The following is a 19,801-nucleotide window of genomic DNA, read 5'->3' as shown; positions in this document are numbered from 1 at the left end:
ATCCCCACAGATATATTCATTACTGCTTGACACATGTTAAAAGAGCCACAGATGGGACTAATTATTTCACTTGTGATACCGGGGAGATCTGTAAAACATGCACTGTTAGAGGTCTCTGAGGACAGGAGTAGGGACACACTGATGTAAAGAGTCTGTGCAAGAATCATGGTGCAGGGGCCAATAAGGGCACAGACAGCGTAGGCAATCCTTACTCTGTCCATGTCAACGATCCCTCTTTATAAATTGTCCCTACTCACTGTACCACTATCTGCAAGTGTCCTTGTAAAGCTGTAAAAGCTTTTTTGTTTGTCTGTACTAGAAAGGACATGAGAGGGGTGACTGAGGGCCTAATTCAGTATGGATGGTAGATGTGCGAAAAATCGCACATCTACGACATATTACACTGATATGCAGGGGGATGCCCAGCACAGTCCGCCTCGCATGCCAGGGTCGTGCCCCCTTCCCCTGCAAACATGCAAAAGCATCGCACGATGGTGATGCTTTTGCATGTTTAATGTTGTCCTCTGCCTACGCAGCCTAGCTGCTAAGGCAGATGACATCCCGCCATCTTTTGGGTCCCAGCAACTGTGTGTGACGTCACGCAGCCGCCGTGGCCCGCCCAGCAAACGGTCTGGATACGCCTCCGTTATCCGGACTGCGCTCCCCCCAGTTCCACCACTACACCCCCTCCCGCCCCGCGAACGCCTCTGCCTGTCAATCAGGCAGAAGCGTTTGCACTTTTGAGATGCCGTCGGATTCTCAGTGTGTGCACGCGCAGTGCAGCTTCTGGGCATGTGCACACTGCACTGGGCATCAGCATGCGAACACTGCCCATGCTGAACTAGGCCCTGAGTACAGAACAGCCTGTTGGTTGGTGGATGTAGCAGCTAACTAGCTGTGGCACGGAGGACAAGACCACTACACTGGTGGCCAGAACAGTCTGCTAGGTGTCACTTATTTATATCATTAACAAAATAACATTTCAATTGATTTTCAGTAATGACAAGAAACCTTTCAAATAAAAGGCGTATTAGTAATTGGAAACAGACTTTTTTTGTTGTTAATTATCCATGTACACAAGATGTGCTATGCCTATATTTGTGTATGTTATATGTAAGTATCCAAATGGGTACAGCTACAGTTCTGTAACGCAGTGCTGTACTGCAGACACAATGCTGTAATGCAGACACAGGCTGATACAGACTTGGGAGCAAAGCATAAAAAGGAGTAACTACACCTTGGGAAAACCATGTTGTACTGTACATGTGGCAGGTTTAAAATGTGTACAGATATATAGACTTGGGAGGTGTGTGTCCTAGCTTCAAGCTAAATATCAGAGTAATAATGAAGCTGTCCAATATTTACCTGCATTTAAGAGTAAATAAATGTATTGGCACCCCTTGCATTGCTGCATGGTTTGTCCAGGTACAAAGTTACTCCTTTATTTTGATTTGCTCCTCAGAATCAGCCCCAGTGCCGTAACGCAGACATAGTGTTGTAATGCAAATACAGTCATGTAATATGGACACGGGGTCATTCAGATATGATCACTAGGCAGCGATTTTTGCAGTCCTGCGATCAGATAGTCGCCGCCTACAGGGGGAGTGTATTTTCGCTGTGCAAGTGTGCGAACGCATGTGTAGCAGAGCTGCACAAGCTGATTTTTTGCAGTCTCTGTGCAGCCCAGGACTTACTCAGCTGCTGCGATCACATCAGGCTGTTCGGGACCGGATTTGATGTCAGACGGGATCTGGTCTGAAGATCGACAGTGTCTAGGTCGACAATGTTTAGGTCGACCACTATAGGTCGACAGTCACTAGGTCGACATGGATGGAAGGTCGACAGGGTTTCTAGGTCGACATGTGCTAGGTCGACAGGTCTAAAGGTCAACATGAGTTTTTCACATTTTTTTCTTTTTTTTCTTTTTTCATACTTAACGATCCACGTGGACTACGATTGGAACGGTAAAGTGTGCCGAGCGAAGCGAAGGCACCATGCCCGAAGCATGGCGAGCGAAGCGAGCCATGCGAGGGGACGCGGTGCACTAATTTGGGATCCCGGTCACTCTACGAAGAAAAACAACACAAAAATAAATAAATCCTCATGTCGACCTTTAGACCTGTCGACCTAGCACATGTCGACCTAGAAACCCTGTCGACCTTCCATCCATGTCGACCTAGTGACTGTCGACCTATAGTGGTCGACCTAAACATTGTCGACCTAGACACTGTCGATTTGATGAACCACACCCATATCAGACACCCTCCCTTCAAATGCTTAGTCCCACCTGCGTTTTTCCGGATGCTCCCTAAAACGTTCAGTTTCCACCCACAAACGGCCTCTGCCTGTCAATCTCCTTGCGAACACCCGTGCGAATGGACACTTCGCACAAACCCGCCGCTGACCGACGATCCCCATTGCTGCCATCCATCGCGCCTGCGCATTGTGGTGCATGCGCAGTTTGGATTTGATCGCCCACTGTGCGGAACCGCACAGCAGTGATCAGATCTGAATGACCCCCACAGTGCTGTAATGCAGACAGTCGTTACTCTGCTGATGCTAGAATTGCCATTTAGCCCACCCTAATCTGTGTGCAGGGCCGTAACTACGTGTGTGCCAAGGGGGCTTGGCACACAGCGCAGTTGCCCTGAGGGCGCAACGGCCAGCGGCATGTAATGAGTCAAATTGACTCATTACATGCCGCCGAAGTCTGCGCCGTGCGCCCCGCTGTGTAGGGAGAAGAGGACCAGCGCCGGGCAGCGGAGAGAAGGAGGAGGAAGGAGGGGGAGCAGTGAGCCGCAGCAGCGCTATTTGATTGGTAGTAAGCGCCGCTGCAGCATCCCCCTCTCCTCCTGTATTGGCTGCCCGGCGCTGCTAAGGATGCTGGGATGCGGTTCCCCAGCATCCACAGCAGCGCCAGGCAACCAATACAGGAGGAGAGGGGGATGCTGCAGCGGCGCTTACTACCAATCAAATAGCGCTGCTGTGGCTCCCTGCTCCCCCTCCCTCCTCCTCCTTCTCACCTCACACAGCCTGCACCGAGAGGAAGCTGCACGAGGAGCCTGTCAGCGGGGAGAAGGTAAGTATATCCCCCCCCCCCCCTCTCTCTCTCTCTCTCTCTCTCTCTCTCTCTCTCTGGGACACCGTCTGCCGCAATGTGTAAAATGGGGTCTCGTCTGCCGCTATGTGTAAAATGGGGTCTCGTCTGCCGCAATGTGTAAAATGGGGTCCCGGCTGCCGCAATGTGTAAAATGGGGTCTCGTCTGCCGCAATGTGTAAAATGGGGTCCCGGCTGCCGCAATGTGTAAAAAGGGGTCCCGGCTGCCGCAATGTGTAAAATGGGGTCCCGGCTGCCGCAATGTGTAAAATGGGGTCCCGGCTGCCGCAATGTGTAAAATGGGGTCCCGTCTGCCGCAATGTGTAAAAAGGGGTCCTGGATGCCGCAATGTGTAAAAATGGGGACTGGCTGCCGCAATGTGTAAAAAGGGGGACTGGATGCCGCAATGTGTAAAGAGGGGGACTGGCTGCCGCAATGTGTAAAGAGGGGGACTGGCTGCCGTAATGTGTAAAAAGGGGGCCTGGATGCCGCAATGTGTAAAAAGGGGGACTGGCTGCCGCAATGTGTAAAAAGGGGGACTGGCTGCCGTAATGTGTAAAAAGGGGGCCTGGATGCCGCAATGTGTAAAAAGGTGGACTGGCTGCCGCAATGTGTAAAAAAAGGGCCTGGATGCCGCAATGTGTAAAAAGGGGGCCTGGCTGCCGCAATGTGTAAAAAGGGGGACTAGCTGCCGCAATGTGTAAAAAGGGGGACTGGCTGCTGTAATGTGTAAAATGGGGGACGCTGTCTATTGTAATGTATAAAAGGGGCGCTACTGTGCAGCGTAATTTGAATAATGTAGACTACTGTGCACCGTAGTATGAATTGCTATTATTTTGTGGCCACGCCCCTTCCCCATTAAGCCACGCCCCTATAAAAATGTTTGCGCGCCTGCGGCGCGCACTGCCCCTGTCTTACATTGGGGGGGGGGGGCGCCACTATCGTTTCTTGCACACAGCGCTAAAATGCCTAGTTACGGCACTGTCTGTGTGAGTCTTATCATCAAGCACTAAAAGTACTTTCTTTACTATTTTCTATACAACTGAGTTTGGCTTTGCAAGTGACTTCACAGAAATGGTTTAGAAAATACACAGTAGATGGAAAAAAGAAGTGATGGGTACTGTGAGAAAGAAAGAATAACTAAGCTTACAAAATAATTGGGTGAAACAATAAAACTCCTGACATTTCAAAGAGATAATGGAGCTGTGTGTTTTTTCTCCCCTTTCATTTCTAGTCTGGTCCTCCGGAGGCTGAAGATGAGCTGACGGACACAGAAGATAATGAGGAAAAAGATTTAGGCGTCATGGATGATCAGCGTAGTGTAATCCTCCACCTTATCTCACAGCTCAAGCTTGGAATGGATCTTACCAAGGTACGCAAAGAAGATTCTGCTGTATTGCTTCCATTCTATAGCCAGCTCCAGCTGAAACGGAGTAATTAGATAATGTTATTTCCTTGGTAACAAGATTAACAAATTCTTATTTGAAATCTTGTCAATCGTGGCAACTGAAACTGGGAAGTAGATTTAACTTAACCTGATTTGTGTTTGAACCTTATTGACAATGCCAGCTGCTTCCCCATATCACTCTAGCTCCGGAATTGTTAGATTTAGTTATTATCCCTACTTGGTGTGTTTATATTACCAGGGTACATATAAGAAAAATATCAGGGGATAAGGAATTGTACGTACTTGGGCATTTTTATTTATCATTTAACAGACTTAAAGCTCTATGCCTTTAAAAGTGTCCATAAATGTTGCTATTCTGCTGGTTTGTGACCATGGTGCTATATCTATTGGCCTAGGGCCTAATTCAGAGCCAATCGCTGCCACCTTGAAGCCCTATGTGGTGTGCGCACATGCAGCGGCCACACTGCGCGTGCGCACACAGTCAAATGCAAAAGCAATCTCTGTCAATCAGGCAGTCGCGGGGTGGAAGGGGGCGTGGCATTTAAACGCAGTTGGGGGGTGCGCGGTCCAGACAACGTAGGTGTCACACACAGCTGCTGCGACACAAAACATGGCAGGTAGCCGCCTGCCTCCGGGGCGGTAGGGCTTGGCATGAGGGGCAGACTAGTCCTGTGCTGGAGGTCCCCTGGCATGCCTCTGATTCTGATCGTAGATGTGCGTTTTTTGCAGGTGGGGCATATGTAACATGCAGAGAGGAGTTAGATTTGGGTAGGTTATTTTGTTTCTGTGCAGGTTAAATACTGTCTGCTTTGTTTATACACTGCAATTTAGATTTCAGTTTGAACACACCCCACCCAAATCTAACTCTCTCTGCACATGTTACATCTGCCCCCCTGCAGTGCAAATGGTTTTGCCCATTAGAGAAAAATGTTGCTGTGTACGATGAGGTCTGACCAGGCCCTAAGCTCGTTACACAGAAATCTATCTCTGAGGACCTGAACTTTAAGGTTCTTGTTTTGCACTTTGAATATTCCTCTACAATAAGTATCAGCTTAGTTCCGTGTGTATGACCGATACCGATGGCGATGCGTGCACCCGTGGGTTGATAACGACAGTCCCTAATCTTTTGAACATGCAAGAAGATCTGGGGCTGTCGTTAGCGATGCCATGCTGCCAAATGTAGCATGCCACCCGCTAAGCCCCGCGCCGGCGTTCGTCGCTGCTGGCATCGGCAAGCCTGCAGGTCGCGTCGCTGATGATTTTCAATCATCACGTGTGTACCCACCATTTCAATCTCTCTGAGACCGGGCCCACTATAAACAACACGGTGATGATGTCATAATCAATCTCCCACCACTATAGTAGAAATACTAAAAATAAGAATAAAGAAGAAGTGAGCTCCAAGAAAATGGCCACCGCTGTACTGCACACTCATGGCTATACTATTTGGGGCTCATTTACGGGGTGGACGTAAGCTTATGATATAACAAGTCTCACTGATGGAGCAGAACAAGCCTTCTTCACTGCCGCACACATTGGTGTTGCTTCTATAATCACCCAGAAATTATTTTTCAAAAGTAAGTAGTTACTGTCCTAACACAAGAACTTCATAGAGAATGCCGGTGGAAGCATGCACAGATATGTATTGCGCTGTCATTTTATATAAAGACCGTTGTATACACTGTATTTTATTTCTTGGGATCAATGATCCCACTTTCCAGCTCCCTCAAACTCTATGCTTGTTATGCTTTTTTGCAAGCATATTGAATTTGCACCCTGTGTACATATTGTAATTGCACCTGTCAAGATGTACATTTTCTTTTCTTCAATTAAATGCTGGCAATTATGGTTGATTGTGTGTAAAAATTGGATGGAAGGAGGATACAAAGATAAACAGTACTGTAGCTGGTTGTAATTCGGGTTTTCAACTTAATGTCACATTAATACATTGAAGAGACGGGATGCAGTTAAGTTCCCGACAGTTGGGATCCCGGCGGTGAAATACCGATGCCAGAATCCCGACGGCAGTCAAAATGCTAGCGGCCGAAATCCCGACCGCCACCTTCTATTACCACCCGGGTGTTTTTCCACGCCACAACCCAAGTGGGAATATAGGGGGTCATTCCGAGTTGTTCACTCGCAAGCTGCTTTTAGCAGCTTTGCACACGCTAAGCCGCCGCCTACTGGGAGTGAATCTTAGCTTCTTAAAATTGCGAATGAAAGATTTGCAATATTGCGATAAGACATCTCTGTGCAGTTTCTGAGTAACTCGAGACTTACTCTGCCAGTGCGATCAGTTCAGTGCTTGTCGTTTCTGGTTTGACGTCACAAACACACCCAGCGTTCGCCCAGACACTCCTCCGTTTCTCCAGCCACTCCCGCGTTTTTCCCAGAAACTGTAGCGTTTTTTCACACACACCCATAAAACGGCCAGTTTCCGCCCAGAAACACCCACTTCCTGTCAATCACATTACGATCACCAGAACGAAGAAAAAACCGTGAGTAAAATTCCTAACTGCATAGCAAATTTACTTGGCGCAGTCGCAGTGCGGACATTGCGCATGCACACTAAGCGGAAAATCGCTGCGATGCGAAGAAATTTACCGAGCGAACAACTCAGAATGACCCCCATAATAGTGTGGCGAGTGAAGCACGCCTCCGAGCCCGCGAGGGTAGATGCTGCGCTCAGTGTCGAGATTTTGACTGTCGAGATTCCGGCATCGGTATTTCGGCAGTTGGGATCCCAACTGGCGGGCAATCATACTGAATCCGAAGAGGCGAGTAGATGAAGGTGTTATGTGACAGTACGTTTAGAAGAAACTGAGGTATTTACAGTTAAAGATACATTTTTAGAAACTTAAGATTTGGAGATCTATCCACAAAATACACTAGAAATAGACCTTCATCCACTCGCTTCTTCAACTGTGTTTATTTTTCACTAGTAGAGACTACAATTGGCATGCAGTTACATGAAAAAACGAGATTTATGTTAAGAACTTACCGTTGTTAAATCTCTTTCTGCGAGGTTCACTGGACTCCACAAGGAATTACATCGGGGTGTAGAGTAGGATCTTGATCCGAGGCACCAACAGGCTCAAAGCTTTTGACTGTTCCCAAGATGCACAGCGCCGCCTCCTCTATAACACCACCTCCATGCCAGTGAGCTCAGTTTCGTTAACCAGCCCAATGCAGTAGCAGGTACCAGAGACGACAACCGATCGTAGCCAATTACACCGCACACTCACTGCAGGAGAGGGCATCAACGGCTATGCCAATACCAACCCAAAATAGCTAAGTGCGTCAAGGTGGGCGCCTTGTGGAGCCCAGTGTACCTCGCAGAAAGAGATATAACAACGGTAAGTTCTTACCATAAATCTCGTTTTCTGCTGCGGGGTACACTGGACTCCACAAGGAATTACATTGTGGATGTCCTAAAGCAGTTCCTCACAGGAGGGGACGCACTGTAGCGGGCACAAGAACCCGGCGTCCAAAGGAAGCATCCTGGGAAGCGGTGGTATCGAAGGCATAGAACCTTATAAACGTGTTCCCTGAGGACCAAGTAGCCGCCTTGCACAATTGTTCAAGGGTCGCACCACGGTGGGCCGCCCAAGAAGGTCCGACCGAGTAGAATGGGCTTTGATGGTAGCAGGAACCGGACGACCAGCCTGTACATAAGCATGTGCAATCACCATTCTAATCCATCTGGCCAGAGTCTGCTTGGAAGCAGGCCAGCCACGTTTGTGAAAACCAAACAACACAAAAAGAGAATTGGATTTCCTAATGGAGGAAGTTCTCTTCACATAGATACGGAGAGCCCGTACCACATCCAAAGATTGCTCTTTGGAAGACAACTCAGGAGAATTAAAGGCCGGAACCACAATCTCTTGGTTAAGGTGGAAGGAAGACACCACCTTGGGTAAATAACCTGGGCGTGTTCGAAGCACCGCCCGGTCACGGTAAAAAATCAAATAGGGAGACTTATAGGATAAGGCACCCAAGTCCGAGACCCTTCTAGCCGAAGCAATAGCCAGCAAGAACAGCTGTTAGGGTCTCCTGCCCTGTGCTGCCACGTCGTCATGGCAACCGGGAGACAAGTGCTAGCGGAGTAACCTGAGCGCAGCTGATACTCCGGTTCGGGTCTTTTGCTGTGCAGTGGTTACAGGCTCTGTGCACGGCAGGGGATCCGGTGCTGGTTTTTGTGCTCACAGTCTGTGAGGTCTGAGTGGGGCGTGGACAGCACCTGCTATATAAGGCCTCTTCTCAGGTTAAGCAGATGCTGCTGAATCTTTGTTGGTTAGTCAGTTCCTGAAAGTTAGCCAGTACTGTGTAGCTTTGTATTTGTTGTTGCTTACTGCAAATAGGCCTGGGGATTTGGTACTACACTCTGCCAATCCAGACCTAGCAGTAAGACTGGAGTCAGTCGTTTAACTTGCTGGGGTTCTTTTGCTACTCTGTGAACTTAGCAAGTTTGCGGCTGTATTCTCAGACTTGCCTGCCTAAATCCTGTCTCACTGTGCAAGGTGTTCAGGTGTCAGTTTAGTGGCAGTAAGCTGAACCTGTGCACTGCAAGTGAGGATTAGGATTGTGGAGACTCTCCTTGTGTCTATCATTCCATCTCTGACCAAGGAGTTTACTGCCACACCCGTTGGTAACCCTTTAGGGTTTTGCTGTTGCCCTTAGCAACAGCATTTCGGGTTCTCTACGTATTAAAACACAACATCTTGCTTTTTCCATCTGAGCATTACTAATACTAGGGAGACACCCAGTTTTTTAGCCTCTGGGCTTCTCTGTTCACTTTGTGTTTATTTTGTTACCCTATCACCTTCTGTGTACGTAATGTCATATTCCCCAGTCTGTCTGTGAGTTCATTTGTTTTGCATCCCTATCCGTTCAGACACCAGTACATTCCTGCAGGCACTGGTGTGCATAACAGTTCAGACACCAGTACATTCCTGCAGGCACTGGTGTGCATAACATATTCAGCAGCCTAATACTCCTGTTGAAATTTTGTGGGAATATGGAGCATACCCCTCAAAATACGTTGCAACAGGTGGTCGATCAGGTGCAGGTCCTGACTCGACAATTTAATGATTTGTCCATTAAAATGCACACCTCCCAGGCCGCTGGCGGAGCTCCCGCAGCAGCAGCACCTTCAGGGGTTAAGGAGCCGAAAGTAAATCTCCCGGATCGTTTTTCTGGAGATCGCTCGCAGTTCTTTTGTTTCAAGGAGAGCTGCAAGCTATACTTCCGGCTTAGGCCTCAGTCTTCTTGGTCGGAGATTCAGCGGGTGGGCATAGTGATTTCCTTGCTACAAGGAGACCCACAGGTCTGGGCATATGGGTTGCAGCCTGACTGTCCGTCGCTTAAAAGTGTTGATGCTTTTTTTACGGCACTGGGCATGTTGTATGATGACCCTGACAAGACGGCCTCAGCCGAGGCTCAGATTTCGATCCTTAAGCAAGGGCGAAGGCCAGTTGTGGTTTACTGTACGGAGTTTCGGAGGTTGGCCCATGATACCCAGTGGAATGACCCAGCCCTGAGACACCAGTACCGAAGAGGTCTTTCTAACCAGATAAAAGACCAACTGGTACAATATCCCTTGCCTGATAGCTTGGATCAGCTCATGCAGTTATCCATCCGGGTGGATAGACGGCTGAGAGAGCGTAGGCTTGAAAGGGAGACGGAGGTTTCCTTCTTTCCCAAGGGAATCTCGGACTCTGAGGAATTTTCCGAGGAGCCTATGCAGATTGGGGCTACCTGCCTCTCCTCGCGTGAGAAGACGCGGAGGAGACAGCAGGGGTTGTGTTTGTACTGTGGGAATAAAGGTCATGTGGTAGTATCATGCCCAGAAAAGCCGGAAAACTTCAGGGCCTGAGGGTGATGGGAAATATCCTGTCAGGCCAGAAGTCAGAATTTCCCAAGAAGACTTTTATCATTCCGGTGACCTTGAAGATCCTCGGTCAAACTGTCAAGACTGAGGCCTTTGTAAACAGTGGGGCCGACGGGGTTTTTATGGACCGCCAATTCGCCCTGAAACACTCTGTTCCCTTAGTACCCTTGGCATCGGAAATTGAGATTTGTGGGTTAAACGGGGAACCATTATCCCAAGGTAAAATTACCTCTTGCACTAGCCAGATTTCTTTGTTTATTGGAGCCACACACTCTGAAAAATTGTCCTTTTATGTGACTGTCTGTACTTTTGCCCCATTGGTGTTGGGGTTACCCTGGTTAAGGGCCCACAATCCTCAATTTGACTGGGTCTCTGGGGAGATTCTTAGTTGGGGTACTGATTGTTTCAGGAGTTGCTTGAGCCTTCCAGTCAGGCTCTCGCAGCTAAGTTTGCCAGGATTGCCAGGGTGTTATGCAGATTTTGCGGACGTGTTCTCCAAAAAAGTTGCAGAGGTACTACCTCCCCATCGCCCCTATGACTGTGCCATTGATTTTTTGCCAAATGCTAAGCTTCCCAAGAGCAGGTTGTACTCCCTGTCACGTCCTGAGACTCAGGCTATGGCAGAGTACATTCAGGAGAACTTGGCTAAGGGATTTATCAGACCTTCACAGTCTCCAGTTGGGTCGGGGTTCTTCTTCGTGGGTAAAAAGGACGGTTCGTTGCGACCCTGCATCGACTTCAGGGAATTGAACCGTATCACGATTAAAAACTCATACCCACTGCCTCTCATTTCGGTCTTGTTTGACCAGCTTCGTACTGCCACCATTTTTTCTAAGATTGACCTACGCGGTGCGTACAATCTAATCCGAATAAGAGAGGGGGATGAATGGAAGACTGCCTTTAATACCCACTCAGGGCATTATGAATATTTGGTGATGCCTTTTGGGTTCTGTAATGCCCCGGCAGTCTTCCAAGATTTCATGAATGATGTACTCAGGGAATATTTGGATAGATTCTTTGTTGTATACTTAGATGACATCCTAATCTTCTCCCATTCCCTGGAGGAACATCGGAAGCATGTACGCTTAGTCCTCCAGAAACTCAGAGACCACCGGCTTGGGGCGAAGCTGGAGAAGTGCGAATTTGAAGTTCAGCAAATCGCATTTCTAGGATATACTATCTCCCCAGAAGGTTTCCAAATGGAGGGTTCCAAGGTACAGGCAGTCCTGGATTGGGTGCAGCCCACTAGTTTGAAGGCGCTTCAGCGTTTCCTGGGCTTTGCGAATTTTTATAGACGATTTATCGCTGGATTTTCGTCTATAGTGGCGCCCTTGGTGGCACTCACTAAGAAAGGGGCGGATGTTGCTCACTGGTCTTGTGAGGCTAAAGCGGCTTTTGCCCGTCTCAAAAGGGCATTTGTATCGGCCAAGGTGCTGCGACACCCAGATCCAGAGCGTCCTTTTGTGGTGGAGGTGGATGCCTCTGAGATGGGTATTGGGGCAGTGCTCTCTCAGATGGGAGTGTCTGATAATCGCCTTCATCCCTGTGCTTACTTTTCCCGTAAATTTTCGCCTGCCGAGATGAATTATGACGTGGGTAACCGGGAATTGTTGGCTATTAAGGATGCACTCGAGGAGTGGAGACACTGGCTTGAGGGGGCTAAGTTTGTGGTCTCAATTCTCACCGACCATAAGAATCTGGCATATTTAGAGTCAGCGAAGCGTCTCAATGCCAGGCAGGCACGATGGGCTTTGTTTTTTGCTCGCTTTAATTTTTTGATAACATATCGCCCTGGGCCAAAAAACATCAAGGCTGATGCGCTCTCGCAGAGTTTTGCTCCAATCCAGGAGACTACCGAGGAGCCGTTGCCCATTGTGTCCCCATCATGTATTAAAGTGGGCATTACCCAGGACCTCTTATCATTAGTCCTTAGAGCACAGGAGCAGGCTCCTCCAGACCTTCCGGTAGGTCTTTTGTTTGTGCCTCCTAGGTTAAGACAGCGAGTGTTCCTGGAATTCCATGCCAAGAAGTCGGCAGGTCACTCGGGTATTGCCAGAACTCGGGAGTTGCTATCTAGGGCGGTGTGGTGGCCCTCGGTGGCTAAGGATGTGGATCAGTGGGTTCGGGCATGTGACATCTGTGCCCGAAATAAGACTCCTAGAGGGGTTCCTGTTGGCCCATTACATCCACTCTCTATCCCATCTAAGCCATGGACCCACATTTCAATGGATTTTGTGGTGGACTTGCCCAAATCCTCGGGGATGACAGCCATCTGGGTTGTCGTTGACAGGTTTTCGAAGATGGCGCACTTCGTTCCACTGGTTGGGCTGCCATCGGCCAGACGCCGGTCTGAATTATATATACTGCATGTTGTGCATCTCCACGGGTTGCCACTTGATGTGGTCTCTGACCGCGGATCCCAGTTTGTGGCCAAATTCTGGAGGGCATTTTGTTCCGATCTCCAGATTTCTGTCAGCTTGTCGTCAGGCTACCATCCGCAGTCTAATGGGCAGACTGAAAGGGTGAACCAGTCCTTGGAGCAGTTCCTCAGGTGTTATGTCTCCAAGTGTCAGACTGACTGGGTTGCTCATCTGTCCATGGCGGAGTTTGCCTATAACAACGCGGCTCACTCTGCTACAGGGATATCTCCCTTCCTTTGTGTGTATGGGCATCATCCTAAGGCCAATTCTTTTGACCCCCTGGACTCCACGCCTGGTGATTCCTCTGTGGTTTCGGTCCTTAGAGGTATTTGGAGGAAAGTGAAGAAAGCCCTTGTGTCTGTGTCATTAGTGACCAAAAGGGTTTTTGATAAGCGGAAAAGACCCTGCAGCTTCAAATTAGGAGACATCGTCTGGTTGTCTACCAAAAATTTGAAGTTGAGACAGCCATCTCATAAGTTAGGCCCTCGGTTCATCGGCCCTTATAAGATCACCAGGGTTATCAATCCGGTGGCATTTCAGTTAGATCTGCCCCGTTCTTTGGGTATCAATAAAACATTTCATTGTTCCCTTTTAAAACGGGCGATTAGTAATCCTTCTTCCAGTGGAAGACCTTCCCCTCTTCTGATACGTGGCCAGAGGGAGTTTGTTGTTGAAAGGATTCTTGACTCAAAGATGGTTCGGGGTCGGCTGTCATTTTTGGTGCACTGGAAGGGGTATGGCCCGGAGGAGCGGTCCTGGGTGCGCAGTTGTGATCTTCATGCCCCCAGACTGATACGCTCTTTCTTCTCGCAGTTCCCCGATAAACCCGGTGGTAGGGGTTCTTTGACCCCTCGTCAGAGGGGGGGTACTGTTAGGGTCTCCTGCCTTGTGCTGCCACGTCGTCATGGCAACCGGGAGACAAGTGCTAGCGGAGTAACCTGAGCGCAGCTGATACTCCGGTTCGGGTCTTTTGCTGTGCAGTGGTTACAGGCTCTGTGCACGGCAGGGGATCCGGTGCTGGTTTTTGTGCTCACAGTCTGTGAGGTCTGAGTGGGGCGTGGACAGCACCTGCTATATAAGGCCTCTTCTCAGGTTAAGCAGATGCTGCTGAATCTTTGTTGGTTAGTCAGTTCCTGAAAGTTAGCCAGTACTGTGTAGCTTTGTATTTGTTGTTGCTTACTGCAAATAGGCCTGGGGCTGTGGTACTACACTCTGCCAATCCAGACCTAGCAGTAAGACTGGAGTCAGTCGTTTAACTTGCTGGGGTTCTTTTGCTACTCTGTGAACTTAGCAAGTTTGCGGCTGTATTCTCAGACTTGCCTGCCTAAATCCTGTCTCACTGTGCAAGGTGTTCAGGTGTCAGTTTAGTGGCAGTAAGCTGAACCTGTGCACTGCAAGTGAGGATTAGGATTGTGGAGACTCTCCTTGTGTCTATCATTCCATCTCTGACCAAGGAGTGTACTGCCACACCCGTTGGTAACCCTTTAAGGTTTTGCTGTTGCCCTTAGCAACAGCATTTCGGGTTCTCTACGTATTAAAACACAACATCTTGCTTTTTCCATCTGAGCATTACTAATACTAGGGAGACACCCAGTTTTTTAGCCTCTGGGCTTCTCTGTTCACTTTGTGTTTATTTTGTTACCCTATCACCTTCTGTGTACGTAATGTCATATCCCCCAGTCTGTCTGTGAGTTCATTTGTTTTGCATCCCTATCCGTTCAGACACCAGTACATTCCTGCAGGCACTGGTGTGCATAACAGTTCAGACACCAGTACATTCCTGCAGGCACTGGTGTGCATAACAACAGCATCTTAAGGGAAAGCCACTTAAGGTCAGCAGAGGTAAGAGGCTCAAACGGAGACTCTTGTAAGGCCTCCAAAACCACCGACTGATCCCAAGGGGCCACAGGTGGCACATAAGGAGGCTGAATCCGCAGCACACCCTGAGTGAATGTATGGACATCAGGTAGGGTAGCAATCTTTCTCTGAAACCAAACCAACAAGGCAGAGATGTGAACCTTGAGGGAGGCCAGACGCAGGCCTAAGTCCAGGCCTTGTTGTAGAAAGGCCAAAAGTTTGGCCGTACTAAACTTGAAAACGTCATGATTGTGAGACGCACACCAAGTAAAGTAAGCATTCCATACCCTATGGTATATCCGAGCAGAAGCCAGCTTACGGGCCTTCAACATAGTTTGAACGACCGCCTCACAAAAACCCTTGGCCCTCAGGACGGAAGCCTCAAGAGCCATGCCGTCAAAGCCAGCCGGGCCAAATCCTGATAAACACACCGGCCTTGAACGAGGAGGTCTGGTCGTTGTGAAAGTAGAAGGGCACGATCCAACGAGAGGCCCTGTAGATCAGAGAACCAGTGTCGTCTGGGCCACGCTGGAGCGACTAGAAGAAGGTTTCCTCCTTTTTGCTCGAACTTCCGTATTACTCTGGGCAGGAGTGACACCGGAGGGAACATATACGGCAGCTGAAAGTTCCACGGGATTGACAGAGCATCCACGAACGCTGCTTGAGGATCCCTTGTCCTTGCTCCGAAGACCGGAACCTTGTGATTGTGTCTAGATGCCATCAGGTCCACATCTCGGTGGCCCCACATGTCCACGAGAAGTTGAAACACCTCTGGATGTAGGCTCCATTCTCCGACGTGCATGTCCTGACGACTGAGATAGTCCGCCTCCCAGTTCAGAACGCCCGGAATGAACACTGCTGATATGGCCGGCAGATGGCATTCTGTCCACCGAAGAATCCTTGATTCTTCCTTCATTGCCATGCGGCTTCGAGTGCTGCCCTGATGATTGATATACGCCATCGTGGTGGCGTTGTCCGATTGTACTTGAACAGGTCTGTTCTGTATGAGATGCTGGGCTATTGTCAACACTGCCCGCAGTTACAGAATGTTTATCGGGAGTAGTGACTCCTCCTTGGTCCACCGACCCTGAAGAGAGTGTTGCTCCAACACCGCGCCCCAACCTCTCAGACTGGCATCCGTCGTCAGCAGGACCCAGTTGGATATCCAGAAGGGACAACCCCTGCTCAATTGTTGATCCTGCAGCCACCAGCTCAGTGACAGGCGGACCTCCGGAGATAGGGAGATCATGTGAGATCTGATCTGGTGAGGCAGGCCGTCCCACTTGGACAGAATCAACTTCTGTAGAGGGCGAGAATGGAATTTAGCATACTCCACCATGTCGAAAGCCGACACCATGAGATCTAACACTTGCATCGCCGAATGGATCGACACTAGCGGACGGGATAGGAAGCATCGGATCTTGTTCTGAAGTTTCAGGACTTTCACCTGAGACAAGAACAACCGCTGGTTGTGAGTGTCCAACAACGCTCCCAGGTGTACCATGCTCCAAGCTGGAACCAGGGAGGAATTCTTCCAGTTGATCAGCCACCCGTGGGCCGCCATGCACTGGACCGTCAGATCGAGATGACATAGGAGAATTTCTGGGGAATTCGCCAGGATCAACAAATCGTCTAGGTATGGTAGTATCCTGACCCCTTGACGGCGGAGTGCAGCTGTCATGACCGCCATTACTTTGGTGAAAACTCGCTGAGCCGTTGTCAAGCCAAAGGGTAACGCCGGAAATTGGTAATGAAGGTTGCCCACCGCAAACCGCAGGTACTGTTGATGAGATACCGCAATAGGAATATGTAGGTAGGCATCCTGTATGTCCAGGGAGACCATATAGTCCCCAGGCTTCATGGCCAGAACAATAGAGCGCAGCGTTTCCATACGGAACTTGGAGATCCGCACATGCTTGTTCAAGGACTTCAGATTGAGTATGGGCCGCAAGGACCCGTTCGGTTTCGGGACTAGAAACAGCAGTGAATAGAACCCCGTGCCCCTCTGAGTCAGAGGCACCTGTACCACCACTCCTGTGGACAGGAGGGAATGTACCACCGAGTGCAACGTGTTTGCTTTTGCCGGATCCAGAGGCACATCTGTCGGGCAAAATCGATGAGGGGGGCGATTCTTGAAGGGTATGGCGTAACCTCGAGCAACGACTTCCCTCACCCAGGTATCTGAAGTGGTCTTTAACCATTTCTGGGTAAAACCTAGAAGTCGGCCCCCCACCCTGGGATCCCCCAGAGGGAGGCCCGCCCCGTCATGCGGCAGGCTTGTCAGTTTTGGAAGCTGGCTGACGGGCGGCCCAGGCACGCTTCGGTCTGGGCTTGGCAGGTCTGGAAGCACGAGTTTGCTTTGGGTACGCCTGACCTTTTGCTTTACCTGGAGTATGAAAGGGCCGAGGGAAAGTACTTTTAGCCTTCTGTGTTGAAGGAGCCGTACTAGGTAGGCAAGCTTTTTTAGTCGTAGCCAGATCAGCCACAATCTTATTGAGGTCTTCTCCAAAGAGAAAATCTCCCTTGAAAGGAAGCACCTCCAGGGTTTTCTTGGAATCCAAATCCACCAACCAGGATCTCAACCAAAGGATACGTCTGGCCAAAACGGATGCAGTAGCAGGCTTGGCCGCGAGCACCCCGGCATCGGAGGCCGCCTCCTTAAGGTACAGAGAAGCCGTGGCAATATATGAGAGACATTGTCGAGCATGCTCAGATACTTCGGAGAGCAGTTCCGCCTCGAGCTCCTGAGCCCATGCCTCAACAGCTTCAGCAGCCCAAGTCGCTGCAATAGTTGGCCTTTGCATAGCCCCCGAAAAGGGTATTAATTGCTTTTAAACAGCCCTCCACACAACGATCCGTCGGTTCCTTCAGAGAGGTGACGGTAGTTACTGGCAGAGCAGAGGAAACAACCATACGCGCCACATGAGAATCTACAGGCGGAGGAGTTTCCCAACTTTTACACACCTCGCAGAGAGAAGATAGCGAACTAACAGTCTCTTATTCGGTCTAAACTTAGTTCCCGGATTTTCCCAGGATTCCTGACGTATGTCAATCAGGTGTTTAGAATAGGGTAAAACTTGTTTAACCACCTTCTTACGCTTAAACCTATCTGGTTTCTTAGAGACGGTTTTAGGCTCAGAATCGTCAGACACTTGAAGAATGAGCCGTATCGTCTCAATCAAATCCGAGACATCCACGGATGACTTCCCTTCCCTATCTGAAACATCAGCGTCAGTGTCAGCGGGGTCAGTATATGCACCGTCCTCCTCAGAAGATGTGTCGGTCAAAACCGTGTATAGGGAGGAGGTAATCGCCCTTCTAGAAGACAACTTAGTCTTATGTGGGCGAGAGTGACCCTTAGATTTAGACATGGATCGGTTCAAATGCTGTAACTGGGTGGAAAGCTGATCCGCCCATGGCGGGTTCACAGCGAGGACCATAAACTGTGATAGTGGCACAGGTGGTCCCACAAGGGGCGCCAATTTAGTCACAAGCGTGTTTAACAATGTGGAGAATGTAGCCCAAGGTGGGTCTTGTGATGCCCCAAGCGCTACTGACCCACTGAGGGGTAAGGAACCCCCTGAACCTGAACTCTCAGCTGCTAAATTATCCTCCAGTACGTCCGCGGCCTCACAACCACGCAGTGTGGGTGAGACCCCAATGTCGTTGCCACGTGTAGCAGACATAGCTATGTGGGTCATTCCGAGTTGTTCGCTAGCTGTTTTCGTTCACAGTGCAGCGATTAGGTAAAAAAGCGTCACTTCTGCGCATGCGTATGCGGCGCAATGTGCACACGCGTGATGTACTTTCACAACAGCCAATGCAGTTTCACACAAGGTCTAGCGACGCTTTTCAATCGCACTGCTGGCTGCAGAGTGATTGACAGGAAGTGGGGGTTTTCTAGGTGGTAACTGACCGTTTTCGGGGAGTGTGTGTAAAAATGCAGGCATGTCAGATACAAACGCAGGTGTGCCTGGGGAAACGCAGGTGTGGCTGGCTGAACGCAGGGCATGTTCGTGACGTCAAAACAGGAACTAAACAGTCTGAAGTGATCGCAAGCTATGAGTAGGTCTCTAGCTGCTCAGAAACTGCACAATCTTTTTTTGTAGCAGCGCTGCGATCCTTTCGTTCGCACTTCTGCTAAGCTTAGATACACTCCCAGAGGGCGGCGGCTTAGCGTTTGCACGGCTGCTAAAAGCAGCTAGCGAGCGAACAACTCGGAATGAGGGCCTATGTGCACAGTAATGGGCAACCCGGTACAAAATCTAGCAGCACTATACCTAACGAAAACTCTCAGAGAATTAACTGAAGAAGGCACAGACCCGGGAGTTCAATAGATATAAAATATATGGTGACTATAAATCACAAGTAAAAATACTCCATTAGTATATCTTGTGAAACAATCCTATATTATTTGCAGAGAAAAACCTGAAACACTTGGCCCCCTCAGGTATAGCAATATAGGAATAGCACGCTGAGTGAAATACCCTGCAATAAGGCAACCACGCAGAAGCTACATGTACACACGCATATATAGTCACAAGCGTACCATGCAGAAATGATGTACAATAAACTGCACTGGACTAGCAATACAAAGTAATACCCAGTATGGCTATATGTGATAACTATAGATATAACAAACACAGTAAGCACTGGATGTATATTACAGGGTGTTTGTACCACACAACCCTGAAAATATGCACTCTTTCTTAACTAACACAGTCCCAGTGACAGGTAGAATACTCAAGTGTCCTGTAGGAAGCACAGCACTGGCAGTCAGGCGGTTCCACAGAGGAGGATTTGCCCCAGCAATCCCAGGAAACAGCAAAGCTCTGTTTATAATGGCTGCTGATCGGGAATGAGGGAGAGGGAAGCAGCTCCAGGGCGGGAACATTGCTGAAATGGTGCCCTGGGGCTGGGGGGAGGGGCCTCAGGTCCGACCTGCTCCCCCTGCTGGCATCCCCACCGGGTGTGCGGGCAGTAAAGATAAAGCGGGGGGAACTTGGTACAACATCCCCCTTGACCTGTGCCCATAATATAAACCCTGGTGGATAGTGGAACATCAGCCCAGTAATCCGTGTCCACGCCAGCGCACGCGAGGCCCGCCTCCTATGGCCGCGCTGGATCAC

General features: G+C 49.4%; 1 protein-coding gene across 5 annotated transcripts in view; it reads left to right on the top strand.

The window, feature by feature from the left end:
• The window catches only part of OSBPL10 (oxysterol binding protein like 10), a 726,220-nt gene that overhangs the window by 553,674 nt on the left and 152,745 nt on the right, over positions 1-19,801 (top strand). For all 5 annotated transcript variants that reach the window (XM_063922285.1, XM_063922286.1, XM_063922288.1 and 2 more), the window contains one exon: positions 4,332-4,469. In XM_063922285.1, coding sequence (XP_063778355.1) covers positions 4,332-4,469 — 138 coding nt within the window. The remainder of the gene's footprint in view (positions 1-4,331; positions 4,470-19,801) is intronic.

The sequence above is a fragment of the Pseudophryne corroboree genome, chromosome 5 (assembly GCF_028390025.1).
Source record: "Pseudophryne corroboree isolate aPseCor3 chromosome 5, aPseCor3.hap2, whole genome shotgun sequence".
Lineage (NCBI taxonomy): Eukaryota > Metazoa > Chordata > Amphibia > Anura > Myobatrachidae > Pseudophryne > Pseudophryne corroboree.
This window is presented reverse-complemented; position numbering and strand designations above follow the sequence as displayed.